This window comes from Oncorhynchus mykiss, chromosome 10 (assembly GCF_057628025.1).
Source record: "Oncorhynchus mykiss isolate SJ-2025 chromosome 10, ASM5762802v1, whole genome shotgun sequence".
NCBI lineage: Eukaryota > Metazoa > Chordata > Actinopteri > Salmoniformes > Salmonidae > Oncorhynchus > Oncorhynchus mykiss.
The window spans coordinates 58932805-58951226 of NC_143031.1; the positions used below are offsets into that span (position 1 = coordinate 58932805).

The window sequence follows — 18422 nt, forward strand, 5'->3', positions numbered from 1 at the left end:
CATGTAAAACCCTCAAAAGTTACTGCGAGAAAGCACTACCGCTCTGTCAACAGAGTTCAGTGCTTATTATCAGATGCATGAAGTTACGAAATCCAACTTTTTTTATACAATGTTGATATGTTAGAGAAAGACCCCACTGAACGACTCAGAACATGAATAATCATATTTGGTTAAATGTAGTTTATAAGATAAGGAAGTTACATTTCATCGTAACTTTGTGGAATTATGCTATAGATCAGGAATCAAATTAAAGTATAAAGGTAGGCTACTCACCACTTTGTCCATGCTGCTACAGACGGAAAGCTAATGTGTGTTTTATATACAAAGGTTACTCATTTCCTGTAACAAAACATTGGAGTTAAACAAATTACAACATTGCGCAATCTGATTTTCTTGGAAAATTACATAACATTTGTGTTTATTCCAGACCCACGTTAGCTACTCTTCCTGGGGTCCAGCGACCATTGCGCAATTACATACACAATAAAACAGTACATAACACAACATATTATTACGCTATACTCTACCACAACGTATCTATAATACATAATCATTAACCAAGCAATTTTTCAATATTAAAATCAAAATAGATAACAAATACACAGAATGATAAATGAGGCTCATGTTTAGCTACCAAATGGGATTTAAACAATAAAAATGGCATATTTCACAAATGTTTACATTTTTACTCACAATAATGTCATAAATAATGGCACATTGGCACAAAAATGCGTGACCACAGTCTAAAGCACAAAAAGGTTGTTAGAGAACATTTTTGGTTGAACATGATTTAAGATACACTTACACAATTCACAGTACACTGTCTCAGAGCGAAACACTATGCATTATGTACAGTATACTGAAATATAAAAAAATAACAATCAACCACTAGATGGGAGAAAAGGCCAATCTTTTCTCAAAACAAAGCTGTAAATATTATAGGATTTTTAAATAAAAAGTTAGTAATTCACTATTTGCATTATTGTAAATATATATTTTTAAATGTACAGCTGCCTGGCATGCAAAGCGACAGGAAAAAAAGATCACACACACTTAAACTCACTAAATAGAGAATCCACCAAACAATTACAGTGGTCCCTCCTATTTGACCCTAGAAGTGGGCAACGTTAAAACCACAACATGGAGTTGTGTTTCTGGTGAAATGTTGCCACTCTTAAACTAATAGAAGCAGCCATGGTTTCAATGAATGACAGTTTACCCAGGTATTCTGAAGCAATACATTATTTGTTTACACAGATTTAAATGACAACAAAAACATAAATGGGGAACGGAGTAATCTACCATCATATTTTGAGTTGTGCTAGAGTATTTAAAACATTAATATATTTCAAGCAAGGGCATTGATGTATTGATGACTGTTAAACATCAGGAACTATACACATTTTATGACTTTAAATTAAATGTATGGGTAAGTCTTTGATTTGACATATTGAAGCTCAGTACAACATGTTTATTTTCATCAGTTTGAATAAGTGAAGAGATTATTTTAAAATAGTGAAACGTGAATTACATATTTATATTCAGTCTCAGTAACTACTCTGAAATAGAGAAGTATAACAACGCCTACAGTGTAACAACTCACTATGGTATCAACAGATTTGGTATTTTCGGGTCACAGTAACCTGTGCTGGCACAGATATATACAAAGGCTGCAATAATGTAGGTGGAGCACAACATGCTCTGATAGAAGGAGAGTCTACAGAGTCTACAGAGTCTGCCGGAGGGAGTGATTGTATTGTTAAGGGAGGATGTGCTTCATAGATAAGGACAACCAATAAATGGTCCATCATAATAAACTAAACAAGCTAATTAAGAGCTACAATTGAATTAAATCAAGATCTATCCCTCAGAAAGTTATTTTCAATACAACATACACGGTGAAATGAAAACATGTATCTATGGACCTTTTGTTTCTAAAGCAGCCTAACAGCCATTGCTTCTAAGGAGCAGGTGGCTTTATCTCAAACGCCTGCTCTTTTTATATGATGTACACAGCTGCGATCCACTGGCAAGCTAAACAATGATCAGCTATAAAACGATGCAGGGGAGGCACCTACATTTAAACAACAGAACAGTCAATACTAAAAATAAGCGTTAGTCCAGCAGTAGCATAGCAAACACACTAGTGAAATGTATTAAAATATATGTTCCATTTGTTTTAACCTATACATTGAGATTTGGGAAAAAAGGCACTTGAAAAGAAGGATATCCTGCTACTAACTCAATGGATAGCTATTGAATTGGTTCTTATCAGTGGATGTTATCGAGGTCTCTATTTGACAGGTTTGTGAGAATTGACCTACAAATGAAGCCTGAAATTATAATATCAGCTCAACAGTTCCAGGGGATTTTTCTCCCATAACAACTGTGCCTCTAAAAGGTTTTCTGGGTGAATCATTTTTTACTTTCGTTTTGTTTCAATGTCCTCTTTATGATATACTGTCCCCTACCATGATGTGAGTTATCCTATTGACTTCACATTTGTCTCTTTCATGCTGTGTCAACATCCCCGCTGGCAGCCATGCGATGTAACAGGAGTGTATCATAAACTGATGTCAGCTTAGCGTTGTCTCTACGCCACTCCAATTCTGGTATATCTGTTCGCTCCTCCTAGGCAAGGAGAAGGGGGTAGGTAGGGGAGGGAGGGACAGGGAAAGAAGGGGCAGAGAGTGGGGAGATAAGAGGTTAGGAAAGTAACAAAAAAAACTAAAAAAGGATCCTATGCTTCTTTATTATAAACTTTGTGCCAGAGGAAGGAAACAGGACAAGCCTGACGATCTCTTGTCTACTCTCATTGTTCTGCAGTACGGAACTCAACAGTCAACACAACACATCTAGAACCTTTCCTAAAGCTAGTGGAAGGAATCACGAAGCCTAACTTTAAAATTCTACAGACTTAGCAAATACTGTAAAAGACCATATGAAGATCAAAGGAATTGCTAATCAAATCAAATGTTAATTGTCACATGTACTGAATACGACAGGTGTAGTAGACCTGACAGTGAAATGCTTACTTACTGTACAAGCCCTTAACCAACAATGCAGTTTAAGAAAAATAAGTGTTAAGTAAAAAAGTTACAAATAATTAAAGAGCATCAGTGAAATAACAATAGCGGGGCTATAAACAGGGGGTACCGGTACAGAGTCAATGTGCTGGTTAGTCGAGGATTGAGGTAGTATGCATATGTAGGTAGAGTTAAAGTGACTATGCATAGATAATAAACAGGGAGTAGCAGCTGCGTAAAATAGGGGAGGGGGGTGGGGGGCAATGCAAATAGTCTGGGTTGCCATTTGATTAGCTGTTCAGGAGTCTTATGGCTTGGGGGTAGAAGCTGTTAAGAAGTCTTTTGGACCTAGACTTGGCGCTCCGGTACACCATATGCGCCGTGTGGCTTCTCATTGTGCAACCAAATGAGTTGCAAAGACATCAGGCCGGGTATCAAACTCAGGTTGTCTGTGCAACTCAAGACCACATGAACCCACTGACACAGAGATAAAGCCAACAGTTGTAGACATGAGGGCTGCTGTATTGTCAATCAGCCTGTAACATTTTTACTAACCTGGTTATCTGTTCGTTTTTTAGGAGTTATCTCTGTATACTCAATGTCAACCTGCACTCTTTCGGCTGAATCTAAGAAGACAAATAAAGGAAAGTAAATATAGGCTTAAGGGGAGGTGTGACTAACTGACAGAGACATATAGATGCTCACCCCACAGCACAGGTTCTGTAAACACTCAGGAGCTATTTTGGTGTCAGATAAGCCAAGCTATTCAAGTGATCATTGTCAGAGAGTTTGTGTGCCTTCTGCTTTTTCAACATTTCGAGAAGTTGTCTGGGATAATGACACTGTCTGACCAAGCAGAGGAAGTGTGGAAGATACGACACTTTATTTGACCTGCATCCTGGGTTCAAGCAAACATTTCCTACCTTTTCCAAAACACTACCCTTGATTGTAAAAAAAATATTTAAAAAAGGCTATGCATGTTTTGACTTTGGGGAGTGACCTCACACCTGTAAAAGATAAATACCTGCCTTGTGAGTGTTCATTTCTACTCTTCCTTAGATAGATTGCAAGTCCAACCAGCCCTGAGGCAACCAAGACGCAGGTTACAGCAATAACCATACCCAGAGTCATCCCATCAGTGTCTGAAATAAAGCACAAGGAAATTATTTTTGTAAAATATGTTTTGAATGAGCTCAACTACACTTCACTTTCACTTAGTAATTGCTATTTTCTGGATGGTTTTAATTCAAAATGTGTCTCACCTGCATCATTAGCACGACCATCTTCACTGCAACATTTTGGGACAAGAACTGTCTCATTGCTGACAGGGTTGGAAGCCACACAGCTGTAGGTGGAGTTGTAGTTCTTTCCCTCTATCTCCAAGTGGAGAGAGAGATCGGTGGTGAGGTCAGGACTGCTGGTCTGGTTTAGTATTTCCTCTCCCCTGTACAAGGTCAAGGTCACCTCTTTTTCATTGTCCACGGAACACACCACACTACAGGAGCTGCTGTTACACTCTGTCACCTGAGGTTTGGAAACAACATCTAGAAGAAAAAATACAAATACATTGAAATTGGAAACTATATTAAATGTTTTCAAAATATACAACACACAGATACAAAAACACTTACTGTATACAGTGAGCTCAAATGTTTTTCTTTTTTTCTCTTCGTCTGTATTCTCCACAGTATAAACCCCAGCATCGTCTATCTGAAGGTCTGACAGAGTGAAGTATCTTGTAACATTGTTCAAGTGGAGGCGGTTTTCAAATCTCTTCTCAAGGGTGATTTTGCCTCGTTTACCAGGGTACACATTTGCAATACTGCCAAGGTCTCCATAAAGTAAATTGCTAGAATTGATCACCCTCTCTTGAAAAGAGAAAGACTGTCCCACGATGCCCTTCACCTGCTGAGTCTCAGACTGGACTGTTTGCTGGGAAGCACAGAGAACTGTGGAAAGAGAGAGACTAAATATTAACACAATGACTGCAGTCGCACACTAAATCTCACAATACCTGGATAAGTGTTTAACATGTCAGTAACTGTATCCATATGATATAGTGATCTGATGTCAGACTGCACTGAAGACGACAATGAAATTCAATCATTAGTTCATGATTTCTGCACGTCTGCATTGTAGTCGTCTGGAATGACGCTACTGACTTGAGTATCACGGTCATTCTTAGTTATTTACAGGCCTAATGTGATGGTTGGGGTCAGGAAATATGAATATTTTGAATATTTTGAATATTTTGTCCGAAATTAAGTTCACATGGAAATGCATTCTCTGAGTGAGGAAAGTTCTTCTCCCCAAATAAAAGTCAAGGATATCACTGAAAAAGCACATGACTTTACAGAGATATTTCAAGTAACATAACTTTCCACTATAGCCTCTCAGATAGCCTAGATCGAATCCTTTGAATTTCAGGGTCAGAGGAAAATTTCAACCTGATAGAGGACTATTGTAGGCGTTAGCCTATGTGTTATTTGTTCAATCAAGTTTTTGTGTTGAGAAACCAGAAAAATAGATCAGGGGCATGATGGTTGTCCTACTAGCAGTAGGAAAGAGGCAGGTTATCTGTACAAATGGACACTGTAAAAATATTCTGATTATAAGCATCTGTAGCCTGTAGAAATGTGTCTGCTAAATTACTCAGATGTAATTATCTAGACAGATGTAATGTATATCAATAATCATTGGTGGAAAAAGTATCAAATTGTCATACTTGAATGAAAGTAAAGACACCTTAATAAAAAATCTAAATGAGTCACCCAGTAAAATACTACTTGAGTAAAATTGTAAGTGTTTGGTTTTAAATCTACTTAAGTATCAAAAGTAAATGTAAAGGCTAAAACATACTTAAGTATCAAAGGTAAAAGTATGAATGATTTCAAATTCCTTATTTCAAACAAACCAGAGCTCATATATATATATTTTTAAATAGTTTTTATTTACGGATAGCCAGGGGCACACTCAAACAGTCACACGTAATTTACAAACTAAGCATTTGTGGTTAATGAGTCTGCCAGATTATAGGCAGGAGGGATGACTAGGCATGTTCTCTTGATAAGTGCGTGCATTTGACTTTTTTTTGTCCTGCTAAGCATTGAAAATGTAATGAGAACTTTTGGGTGTCAGGGAAAATGCATGGAGTAAAATGTACATTATTCTCTTTAGGAATGTAGTGGAGTAAAAGTACAAGTTGTCAAAAATATAAATGGTAAAGTACAGATACTCCTCAAAAACAAATTCAGTAGTACTTTAAAGTATTTCCTTTTTTTCCCCTAAATAGTATCTTCTTTTTTTTCCTAAATAAAAATGTCCTAACTGCAAAAGATTTGTAGATTTTAGGCCCAGCTGCAGGAAGTAGTTTGGGGGTGGGGGCGCAGTTATTTTTTTCATTGACGGAGGGTGGATGTTTTTTTGCCCGCACTACAGATGGCTATATTGGTCCGCTAATACAGGACGATTAAATGCCCAGTGCACTACTTCTGATTTTTCAGGAGGTGCTGCAGCACCCTCAGCACCCCTACTTCCCACAGCTATGGTTTTAGGTGTTGAGTAAGGTAGAACAAATGTTTCAGTGTCACATCCTCTGTGGAGACATAGTCTTAATGTAGGCAGCAGGTGGGCTCAATTAGGCAGTAGGTTACCCAGGTCATTAGCTTAATAATCTGGTTATTGGCTCATAGGCCCAAAGGCATATTATTGGGCTTGTACAAGAGCAGCTTTTCAGTATTAGTTCTACAGGTGAATAGAAGAGAACTCATGCACACCCTACGAACATAATGTATTTGTCCTCCAATAGCGAACTGTATACATAGTCTATCTGAATATGTGACTGTGTCTCTGCTTGTGAACACAGAGTAATTTCCTTTCCCATCAGTCTGTCACATCGTGTGGTCCGCCTTCTTCTGTCACGTTAGTGGTTTGACCACACTGAGAAGCAGCCCCACACAGTCTTCCCTGTGTACAGGAGTCCCATCTCACTAACAGGCCTACTGTATGTGGTGAAATAAGTTTCCACTGCAATGAATACTTTTCATTGCTGCGAACAGAATAGTTCTCAGTAATGCTAAAGGTCAACCCGTGACTTATAATTCTTACAGTTGTCAGATCAATGTAGACCTGATAGGGGTGTTTGGATTTCTAAAAATGAAAGTGAAATTGCACTGGGAAAAGGAAGGCTATTTTACATGGGTGGGTAAGGCCTAGGAGTGTAACTACAGTACTTTTGTACAACATTGTTTTCACATTCTCTAAGCAAATTAACTATGCAAATTGGTGATGAGACGATGAACATTGTGGTGATAGCCTCCCTAATGTTGTATGTTCTTCAGCACAAGGAAGCTAGCCTCCAGCGTACATACTCCAGACACAGCCAGAAGAGGACTGGCCACCCCTCATAGCCTGGTTCCTCTCTATGTTTCTTACTAGGTTTTGACCATTCTAGGGAGTATTTCCTAGTCACCGTGCTTCTACACCTGCATTGCTTGCTGTTTGGGGTTTTAGACTGGGTTTCTGTACAGCACTTTGATGTATCAGCTGATGTAAGAAGGGCTATATAAATACATTTGATTTGATATTAAGTATGCATACGAAATAAGCCTAATATCTTTCTGCCTAATCACTGCCTAATGTCTGACCCACACATACTCACATACCACATACCAAAGTTTTGTTCATTTAGGATAAACATACTTCTCAGCATCGCCATAGGGATTGTAACAAAGGATAGACAACACAAAAACAGTGAATTGATATAAGAAAAACAGTTTTAAAAAATTTATGCAAATGTTGAGGGGCTATTTCTGCAGCTGGCTACTGTAACAGTAAAACTGACAATTAACAACAAAGCATTGGCTGTGCCATCAACTTGTAGTTAATTTGAATTGTGAAACTGCAGTTACAGTATATGCAGTATAATGGTTATTTTGAAAGCAGCAATTGCAGTATAACTGCAAAATAGTTAGGACCAACCAAGAGTTAGGACATAACCACTACACCAGGGGTTAGGCAACCATGATCCTGGAGTGACGCAGGTGATTGATGTTTTTCATTTAACCGACTTGGAAGGACAGGTGTGTTGAATTTAGGCAATAACTGAACTGATCAATTAGCTCAGTTGGTCAGGTGTGGTGCCTAGTTGGAACAAAATCCTATAGTACCTGCGGCCCTCCAGGAAGAGGATTGCCTACCCCTGTACTACACAATTACTGAATTGTACTGAATTGTACAGTATAATCTAACATTAACCCTGCAGGTTCAAACGTGACTGTAACTGTGTTATTTTGGACACAGGTATTGCAGTAGCCATATAAAAAAAGCATGTGCCACTGCACAACTGCAATGATTTTTGCTGGGAAATATATTTTTCATTGGAAAATGACAGATAATTTCAAAACATCAGTTAAGAGTTATTGAGTTATTGTTCCAAGTTCCAAGAGCAGCTGGTAAAATGATGAGCTCCTAATATCTAGTATTAGATATCATATTTCAAATGATTTCGAGGAAGAGTACATTTGAGAAAAACGAGTGAGTGAAAGATAAAGAAGGACTAAGAATACAACATCAGAAGACAACTTTTATCCAGATAACTCAACTGGATAGCTAACAAGCTAACAGTTGTTTACATGTTGTTATGGAGTTGCTAAGAGTTTCTAGCTACTGGCTACCTGCTATTAGCTAAAAAGAACTAGCTAGCTAACAAATAACAAAAAGGACAATCAAAAGGACAGGACAAAGAACAGGGAAACTAGTACCTAAACTTACACAAGCAAGAGAAAACAATTCAGACAGAAAACAATCGAGGTAGGCTTTGTTTACATTCAAAAACATCTAGCTACAACTAGCCAACTGCAAACCAGCTGTAACATATACTGTATCCAGCTGTAATGAACTAAGACAGATACATTTACAAGCCCCAAACTCAGCAACCTTGCAATCCAAAATGCAAAAGGCATTGCCAGTGAAGCAAAGGTTTTAAAAGAGCACACAGAGACCATAAGAGCAGACTTTATACAACAAAAAATACAAAGAAATCAAGGTGGATCTTCTCAAATTCTTGGCATGCATCCTTGCGCAAGGCAAACTAACATCTTAAATTGTGTGGAAACAACCCCAAAATGTAATATTAAAGAATATAATAACAGAACAGTAATGATCCAAGGCTCTGAGGTCTCATAGGCAGAAACTCAAACAGGATGTACCAGTGACGAGAACCATTCAACGCTGGTCCGACTAATCAGAAGCCAAGCTTCAAGAAGATTGTTTTGATCACGCTGACTGGAATATGTTCCGGTCAGCCTCAGAGAACAACATTGACCTATAACCTGACTCGGTGAGTGCGTTTATAAAGAAGTACATTGGAGATGTCGTACCCACTGTGACTATTAAAACCTACCCTAACCAGAAACCGTGGATGGATGGCGGCATTTTCTCAAAGCTGACAGCGTGATCCAATGCTTTTAACCATGGAAAGAGGTCTGGGAATATGACTGAATATAAACATTGTAGTTATTCCCTCCGCAAGGCAATCAAACAAGCAAAATGCCGGTGCAGTGACAATGTGTGGTCGCATTTCAATAGCTCAGACACGAGACGTACAGTGGGGCAAAATAGTATTTAGTCAGCCACCAATTGTGCAAGTTCTCCCACTTAAAAAGATGAGAGAGGCCTGTAATTTTCATCATAGGTACACTTCAACTATGACAGACAAAATGAGAAAAAAAAATTCCAGAAAATCACATTGTAGGATTTTTTATGAATTTATTTGCAAATTATGGTGGAAAATAATCAATAACAAAACTTTATCTCAATACTTTGTTATATACCCTTTGTTGGCAATGACAGAGGTCAAATGTTTTCTGGAAGTCTTCACAAGGTTTTCACACACTGTTGCTGGTAGTCTGTCCTAGTTGAAGTGTACCTATGATAAAATTACTCTCATCTTTTTAAGTGGGAGAACTTGCACAATTGGTGGCTGACTAAATACTGACTAAATACTATTTTTGCCCCACTGTATGTGGCAGGGTCTACAGGAAATAACGGACTACAAAATAGAAAACCAATCACGTCACGTACAACAACAACACGCTTCCAGACAAACTAAACACCTTCTTTGACCGCTTTGAGGATAATACAGTGCCACTGTCGCAGCCCGCTAACAAGGACTGTGCCCCCCCTCACCTTCTCGGTGCCTGACGTGAGTAAAACATTTAAATGTGTTAACCCTCGCAAGGCTGCTGGCCCAGACGGCATCCCTAGCCTTGTCCTCAGAGCATGCGCAGACCAGCTGGCTGGTGTGTTTACGGACATATTCAATTGCTCCCTATCCCAGTCTGAAGTCCCCACATGCTTCAAGATGGCTATCATTGCTCCTGTACCCAAGAAGGCAAAAAGAACTGAACTAAATTACTTCTGCCCCGTACCACTCACTTCTGTCATCATGAAGTGCTTTGGGACTAGTCATCGATCATATCACCTCCACCTTACCGGCCTCCCAACAAATCAAATCAAATCGCATTAGTCACATGCGCCAAATACAGCAGGTGTAGACACTACAGTGAAATGCTTACTTACGAGCCCCTAACCAACAATGCAGTTTCAAAAAATAAGGATAAGAATGAGTGTAGCAAGTAATTAAAGAGCAGCAGTAAAATAACAATAGCAAGACTATATACAGGGGGGTACCGATACAGAGTCAATGTGCGGGGGCACCGGTTAGTTGAGGTAGTATGTACATGTAGGTAGAGTTATTAAAGTGACTATGCATTGACTATAACAACAGAGAGTAGCAGTGGTGTAAAGAGGGGGAAAGGGGGTGCAAATAGTCTGGGTAACCATTTAATTAGATGTTCAGGAGTCTTTTGTCTTGGGGGTAGAAGCTGTTTAGAAGCCTCTTGGACTGAGACTTGACGCTCCGGTACTGCTTGCCGTGTGGTAGCAGAGAGAACAGTCTATGACTAGGGTGGCTGGAGTCTTTGACAATGTTTAGGGCCTTTTTAGGGCCTTCCTCTGGTATAGAGGTCCTGGATGGCAGGAAGCTTGGCCCAGTGATGTACTAGGCCGTTCGCACTACCCTCTGTAGTGCCTTGCGGTAAGAGGCAGAGTAGTTGCCATACCAGGCAGTGATGCAACCAGTGGTTGTGATGCAACATGCTCTCGATGGTGCAGCTGTAGAACCTTTTGAGGATCTGAGGACCCATGCCAAATCTTCTCAGTCTCCTGAATGGGAATAAGTTTGGTCGTGCCCTCTTCACGACTGCCTTGGTGTTCTTGGACCATGTTAGTTTGTTGGTGATGTGGACACCAAGGAACTTGAAGCTCTCAACCTGCTCCACTGCGGCCCCGTCGATGAAAACGGCGGCGTGCTTGGTCCTCTTTTTCCTGTAGTCCACAATCATTTCCTTCTTCTTGATCATGTTGAGGGAGAGGTTGTTGTCCTGGGACCACACGGCCAGGTCTCTGACCTCCTCCCTATAGGCTGTCGGTAATCAGGCCTACCACTGTTGTGTCATCTGCAAATGTAATGATCGTGTTGGAGTCGTGCGTGGCCGTGCAGTCATGATTGAACATGGAGTACAGGAGGGGACTGAGCACGCACCCCTGGGGGGCCCCTGTACTGGGCTTGACTACCAACAACGACGAGACAGCCTACAGGGATGAGGTGAGGGCACTCAACCTCTCACTCAACGTCAACAAAACAAAGGAGATGCTAGTTATAGCCATATGGTAGCTAGCTGGCTAACATTGAACCTAGTTGGTTAGCTTTAGCTACCTGCAGATTCAAACTTCATGGATGGTCGCTAGCTATACCAATCCGTTTGTACTGAAGCTATGGGTTGGTGTTATGGTTAATTGTTTAGCTAGCTTGCTATTTCATGAACATGTCAAGGGGGGGGGGGGGGGGGGGTTATAGCATTGATTTTCCCATAAATTTCCCATAAATTTAGTGTCTGGGTAAGCATCATCTAATAATTATTACATATTTTTATCTGGACACTTTCATAGTCAGATTAAGATCTAGACCAAGGAGTATATGAAATATATTTTTACGTAGAGTATTTCCTTATTGTAGACTACTACTTTCACCAGTTTTAGTCTTGAAATCAGTGGTTGGGTGGGGCTAAGGCTTAAGAGTGTGTGAATGCTGAATATGTGTAGACAAAGAACTCTCCAGTAGGTGTACCAAAACATTCAAAGGCCATTTTCTCAAAAGTGGGGTTACAAGTTTATCAACTTCAAAGCAGAATTATGCATGCAAGTATAAAAAAATATGTTGAATCAACCTACTTGAAGAGAAACACCAATGACATCCTCCTCTTTCATGTTGGAAACGGTCATACAGTAGGCTACACACTTTTAGGTTATGTTGTTCTAGGCTGCCTGGCTAAAATGCTTGCTAGCTAGCCTAACTTCCTTTCATTGGCAATGATGTGCCAGGCCAGCTAGTTAACGTTAGCCTATAGTAGGCCTATAGCGTGTACAAATTGTCTGTCCTCGGTTGCAACACTCACTTCTGAGTTCCAATATGCCTCTGAAAGCAATGTCAGCACAAGAACTGTTCATCAGGAGCAACCCGTTGGGTTTTCCATGGCCGAGCAGCCACACACACAAGCCTAAAATCACCATGCGCAATGCGAAGCATCAGCTGGATTAAAGTAAAGCTCACGGCCATTGGACTCCTGAGCATTGGAAATCACGCTTCACCATCTGGCAGTCTGATGGATGAATCTGGGTTTGGCGGATGCCAAGAGAACGCTGCTCGAATTCATAAGGCCAACCCCAAAAAACTACTTAAGTAGTACTTTAAAGTATTATTAATTAAGTACTTTACACCACTGCTGACCACATACTTTTGGTCATGTAGAGAAGCTCTTATTTCTCTTGAACGTCTTCATTCTCAGTTTTAAGACATTCAAGTGAGATACTTACACCCTAAAAAAACACCACTTTTTTGTCTCACGCTATGAACAGAGGTACATCACATTTGTGGTGAGCTGACTTGTGACCAGACCATGAACTTCATCAAAAAGACATTGCCTGTTCCAACGACCTGCCTCGCACTCTTCCATACATCTATGTGACAGACGGCCACTGACCACATAATGACATAAACCATAAACATTTCCTGTTTAATGTCCCACTCTAAAGAAGCTTAAATACCACTGAGTTTTAATGTTAATTTTACCGAATGAATTTTAGATATTGATATCCATTAAAGAATTTCTTCATTTTGGGGATGAAGCCATGTCCATAAAGGTGCATGTTTTATTGTCACATCCATAGTCATTAGTCTTTTCAAACATCAATGGGCAAACACTGTGAGCCTAAACACAGTGAACATGTGACTTCTGTCATTTGGCCAAAATTCTTATAGAACACAAATTCGTTTCTAATGACAAGCTCCAGTCTCAGTCTCAGAGAACTATAAAAAGTTGTCAGCCTGTTGTTTCCAAAATATTATTAATCTCTCATCTAAGTTAGTCTATGAATCAATAAGGTATTGGCATACTCTGTAGTTGGTGTATAGATCACAAACGTTTATATCCTACAACTCTTTCTTCCCATGAAAGAGCTCTGTTTTTAGAAACTAGTCTCTGTCTGTATCTATCCCTTACTTTAAATATTTGTCTAATGCTCGGACAGGATAAAGGAGCACGTCTCTCCAGAAAGGGAGGAATGTTATTTTGGAATGAGTCTTAGCGATAGGCTACACACAGTGTAAATGTTGCACTGTTTAAATGATTCGCAATTTTTTAATTTGACCAATGTTGCTAATTAAAACATTGAACATTTAAAAATAAAAACATTTGGCTACTTATCTGTCATCTCCCACATACAATTTTAGTTAGTGCAGCAAATCAGTAAAAATAAAAGAAACATACCATTAATGAGAAAATATAGCAGCATGAACATCAGTCTGGCAAGCCTTCTCCATCTGAACAAATGGTTCATTCCTCTAAATCTCCAACTGTTCAGTGGTGTGCACTGTGAAGAACCGGAAAGATGTGATCTTGTCCTGGTACAGAGGAGAGAATAGACTCAACCAGACCAGCAGCCCTCTGTGGTGTATTCATTAAGACGATTCTGTTGCAAAATGTTTCTTAAACAGAAGGAAACAGAAAGGGGAGGGACCTAACTGAATTTATCCAATAGAAACTGTTGTTTTAGTTGCAACTGTTTGGGCAAATGTTTACACCCCTCGTCTCATCACCAGTCTGTCTCTCCCTCTCGAGAGATAAGATTACAACTCCATCTACAGTGGTGTATTTGATTACCCTGTCAGTAATCACATCATTGCCGTCAACATCACAACACCCTGAGGAGATGAGATGGAGGTTTGGCAGAAGAAGCATGTGTGAGAAATTGGATAATCCATGACTGCCATCATGTCTGAGCTCATTACATTATAATACCCATCCCTCTTGAGATAAAGAGAGTGGTTAGTAGACTTGTTATGTAGTGATGAACCAGAGTGTAGGTTGTTAAAAAACTCTTAAGGATCTGCCACTTTTTTTCAATTTTCACCTAAAATGACATACCCAAATCTAACTGCCTGTATGTCAGGCCCTGAAGCAAGGATATGCATATTCTTGAAACACTTTGACATTTTTGGAAATGTGAAAGGAATGTAGGAGAAAATAACACAATAGATCTGGTAAAATATAATACAAAGAAAAAAACAAATGTTTTTTTTTTTTTTTTTGTACCATCATCTTTGAAATGCAAGAGAAAGGCCATAATGTATTATTCCAGCCCATGTGCAATTTCGATTTTGGCCACTAGTTATCAGCAGTGAATGTGCAAAGTTTTAGACTGATCAATGATACATTGCATTTCTGAATCAAGACTGCCCAAATGTGCCTAATTTGTTAATTAATTAACTTTCATGTTAACTTTCATTTGTGCACTCTCCTCAAACAATAGAATGGTATTATTTCAGTGTAATAGCTACTGTAAAGTGGTCAGTGCAGTTAGACAGACCAGATTAATCCAGGTGAAAGTTATGATCCCTTGATGTCACGGTTACCTGCTAAATCCACTTCAATCAGTGTAGATGAAGGGGAGGAGACAACCTGCCTGGGAACGGGGTCCTGCTAGTGGAACCCCTCGCCAACAACCAGTGAAATTGCAGGGCGCCAAATTCAAACAACAGAAATCTCATTAATAAAATGTCTCAAACATACAAGTATTAGGCACCATTTTAAAGATAACATTATCATTAATCCAGACACAGTGTCTGATTACAAAAAGGCTTTACAGCGAAAGCTCCACAAACGATTATGTTAGGTCACAGAAAAACCCAGCCATTTTTCCAGCCAAAGATAGGAGTCACAAAAAGCAGAAATATAGATCAAATGAATCACTAACCTTTGATGATCTTCATCAGGTGACACTCATAGGACTACATGTTACACAATACATGTATGTTTTGTTCGATAAAGTGCATATTTATATCCAAAAATCAAATTTGACATTGCAGTGTTATGTTCAGTAGTTCCAAAGCATGCAGTGATTTTGCAGAGAGCCACATCAATTGACAGAAATACTCATAATAAACATAGATAATAGATACAACTATTATACATGGAACTTTAGATAAACTTCTCCTTAATGCAACCGCTGTGTCAGATTTTAAAACTTTTTACGGAAAAAGCCTACCATACAATAATCTGAGTATGGCGCTCAGAGGCCACACCAGCCAAATAAATATCCGCCATGTTGTGGAGCGAGAGCAGAAATAGCATTATAAAGATTTGCTTACCTTTGATGATCTTCATCAGAATGCACTCCCAGGAACCCCAGTTCCACAATAAATGTTTGATTTGTTCAATAAAGTTCATCGTTTATGTCCATATATCTCCTTTTGTTAGGGCGTTTGGTAAACAAATCCAAACGCGCCTGCAAGTCCAGCGGAAAGGTCGGACGAAAGTCCAAAAAGTCATATTACTGGTTGTAGAAACATATCAAACGAAGTACAGAATCAATCTTTGGGATGTTTTTAACATAAATCGTCAATAATGTCCCAACCAGAGAATTCCTTTGTCTGTAGAAAAGCAATGGAACGTGAGCTAACTCTCTCATGAACGCGCGTCACATGCCCGTGGCTCTCTACTAGACACCTGACTCATTCCCCTCTCATTCAGCCCCCCTTCACAGTAGAAGCCTGAAACAAGTTTCTAAAGACTGTTGACATCTATTGGAAGCCTTAGGAAGTGCAACATGGCCAACATCCCACTGTATCTTCAATAAGGGTTGAGTTGAAAAACTACAAACCTCAGATTTCCCACCTTCTGGTTGGATTTTTTCTCAGGTTAGACTGTAAACTCTCCTTCCAGACTCATATCAAACATCTCCAATCGAAAATCAAATCTAGAGTCGGTTTTCTATTCCGCAACAAGGCCTCCTTCACTCACGCCGCCAAACTTACCCTAGTAAAACTGACTATCCTACCGATCCTCGACTTTGGCGATGTCATCTACAAAATTGCTTCCAACACTCTACTCAGCAAACTGGATGCAGTTTATCACAGTGCCATCCGTTTTGTCACTAAAGCACCTTATACCACCCACCACTGCGACCTGTATGCTCTAGTCGGCTGGCCCTCGCTACATATTCGTCGCCAGAACCACTGGCTCCAGGTCATCTACAAGTCCATGCTAGGTAAAGCTCCGCCTTATCTCAGTTCACTGGTGACGATGGCAACACCCACCCGTAACACGCGCTCCAGCAGGTGTATCTCACTGATCATCCCTAAAGCCAACACCTCATTTGGCCGCCTTTCGTTCCAGTTCTCTGCTGCCTGTGACTGGAACGAATTGCAAAAATCGCTGAAGTTGGAGACTTTTATCTCCCTCACCAACTTCAAACATCTGCTATCTGAGCAGCTAACCGATCGCTGCAGCTGTACATAGTCTATCGGTAAATAGCCCACCCATTTTTACCTACCTCATCCCCATACTGTTTTTATTTATTTACTTTTCTGCTCTTTTTGCACACCAATATCTCTACCTGTACATGACCATCTGATCATTTATCACTCCAGTGTTAATCTGCAAAATTGTAATTATTCGCCTACCTCCTCATGCCTTTTGCACACAATGTATATAGACTCTCTTTTTTTTCTACTGTGTTGTTGACTTGTTAATTGTTTACTCCATGTGTAACTCTGTATTGTCTGTTCACACTGCTATGCTTTATCTTGGCCAGGTCACAGTTGCAAATGAGAACTTGTTCTCAACTAGCCTACCTGGTTAAATAAAGGTGAAATAAAAATAAATAAATAAAAGGTTTTTGCCTGCTGTATGAGTTCTGTTATACTCACAGACATCATTCAAACCGTTTTAGACACCTCAGAGTGTTTTCTATCCAATACTACTAATAATATGCATATATTAGCATCTGGGACTGAGTAGCAGGCAGTTTACTCTGGGCATGCTTTTCATCCAAAAGTGAAAATGCGGCCCCCTATCCCAATTAAGTTTTAAATAAGGATTTTTTTAAGCCTTGAGACAATTGAAACATGGATTGCGTATGTGTTCCATTCAGAAAGTGAATGGGTAAGACAAAATATTTAATTGCCTGAACAGGGTATAGTAGTAGGTGCCAGGCGCAATGGTTAGAGTCTGTCAAGAACTGCAATGCTGTTCGGTTTTTCACACTCAACAGTTTCCCGGTGTGCATCAAGAATGGTCCACTACCCAAAGGACATCCAGCTAACTTCACACAACTGTGGGAAGCATGGTTGTTGACATGGGCCAGTATCCCTGTGGAACACTTTCAACACCTTGTAGAGTCCATGACCCGGCAAACTGAGGCTGTTTTGAGAGCAAAAGCGTGTACAACTCAGTATTAGGAAGGTGTTCCTAATGTTTTGTACACTCAGTGCCTTCAGAAAGCATTTATACCCATTGACTTATTCCACATTTTGTTGTGTTACAGACTAAATTCAAAATGGATTAAACAGATTTTTCTTCTCACACATCTACACACAATAACCCATAATGACAGAGTAAAAATATGTTTTTAGAAATGTTTACACATTTTTTGAAAATTAAATACAGAAATATCTCATTTACATAAGTATTCACACCCCTGAGTCAATGATTTGTAGAAGCATCTTGGGCAGCTATTACAGCTGTGTCTTTCTGGGTAAGCCTCTAAGAGGTTCTCACAGTATTTGCACATTATTCTTATTCTTCAAGCAAGTTAGTTGTTGATCATTGCTAGACAGACTTTTTCAAGTTTTGACATAGATCTTCAAGCCGATTTAAGTGAAAACTGTTATTAGGCCACTCAGGAACATTCAATGTAGTCTGTAGTTTGTTTTAGGATATTGTCCTGCTGAAAGGTTAATTTGTCTCCCAGTCTGTTGGAAATCAGACCGAACCA

General features: G+C 39.5%; 1 protein-coding gene across 3 annotated transcripts; it reads right to left on the reverse strand.

The window, feature by feature from the left end:
* Positions 1 to 388: 388 nt before the first annotated feature.
* LOC110534350 (SLAM family member 5) lies at positions 389 to 14118 on the reverse strand. 3 transcript variants are annotated; one of them, XM_090187219.1, is made up of 6 exons: positions 13916 to 14118; positions 4658 to 4975; positions 4289 to 4570; positions 4055 to 4168; positions 3582 to 3652; positions 389 to 2631 (listed from the first exon to the last, which is right to left on the reverse strand). In XM_090187219.1, exons 1-6 carry the CDS (start codon positions 13983 to 13985, stop codon positions 2512 to 2514), a joined length of 975 nt encoding a protein of 324 aa, XP_090043345.1. In that variant the 5' UTR covers positions 13986 to 14118; the 3' UTR covers positions 389 to 2511. The 3 variants fall into 3 exon arrangements, with proteins under 3 accessions (XP_090043345.1, XP_090043344.1, XP_090043343.1); XM_090187218.1 differs by having other exon boundaries at positions 4051 to 4168; XM_090187217.1 differs by lacking the exon at positions 3582 to 3652 and having other exon boundaries at positions 4051 to 4168.
* Between the last annotated feature and the right edge of the window lie 4304 nt (positions 14119 to 18422).

Excerpts from the sequence above, each read along its gene's own strand:
- LOC110534350 (XM_090187219.1), bottom strand. The coding sequence starts at position 13,985 with ATGAACCATTTGTTCAGATGGAGAAGGCTTGCCAGACTGATGTTCATG. Across the intron at positions 4,571-4,657 it reads ATTTGAGCTCACTGTATACA|ATGTTGTTTCCAAACCTCAG; the intron begins GTAAGTGTTTTT and ends TTTTTCTTCTAG. Across the intron at positions 4,169-4,288 it reads TGGTCGTGCTAATGATGCAG|ACACTGATGGGATGACTCTG; the intron begins GTGAGACACATT and ends GCTTTATTTCAG.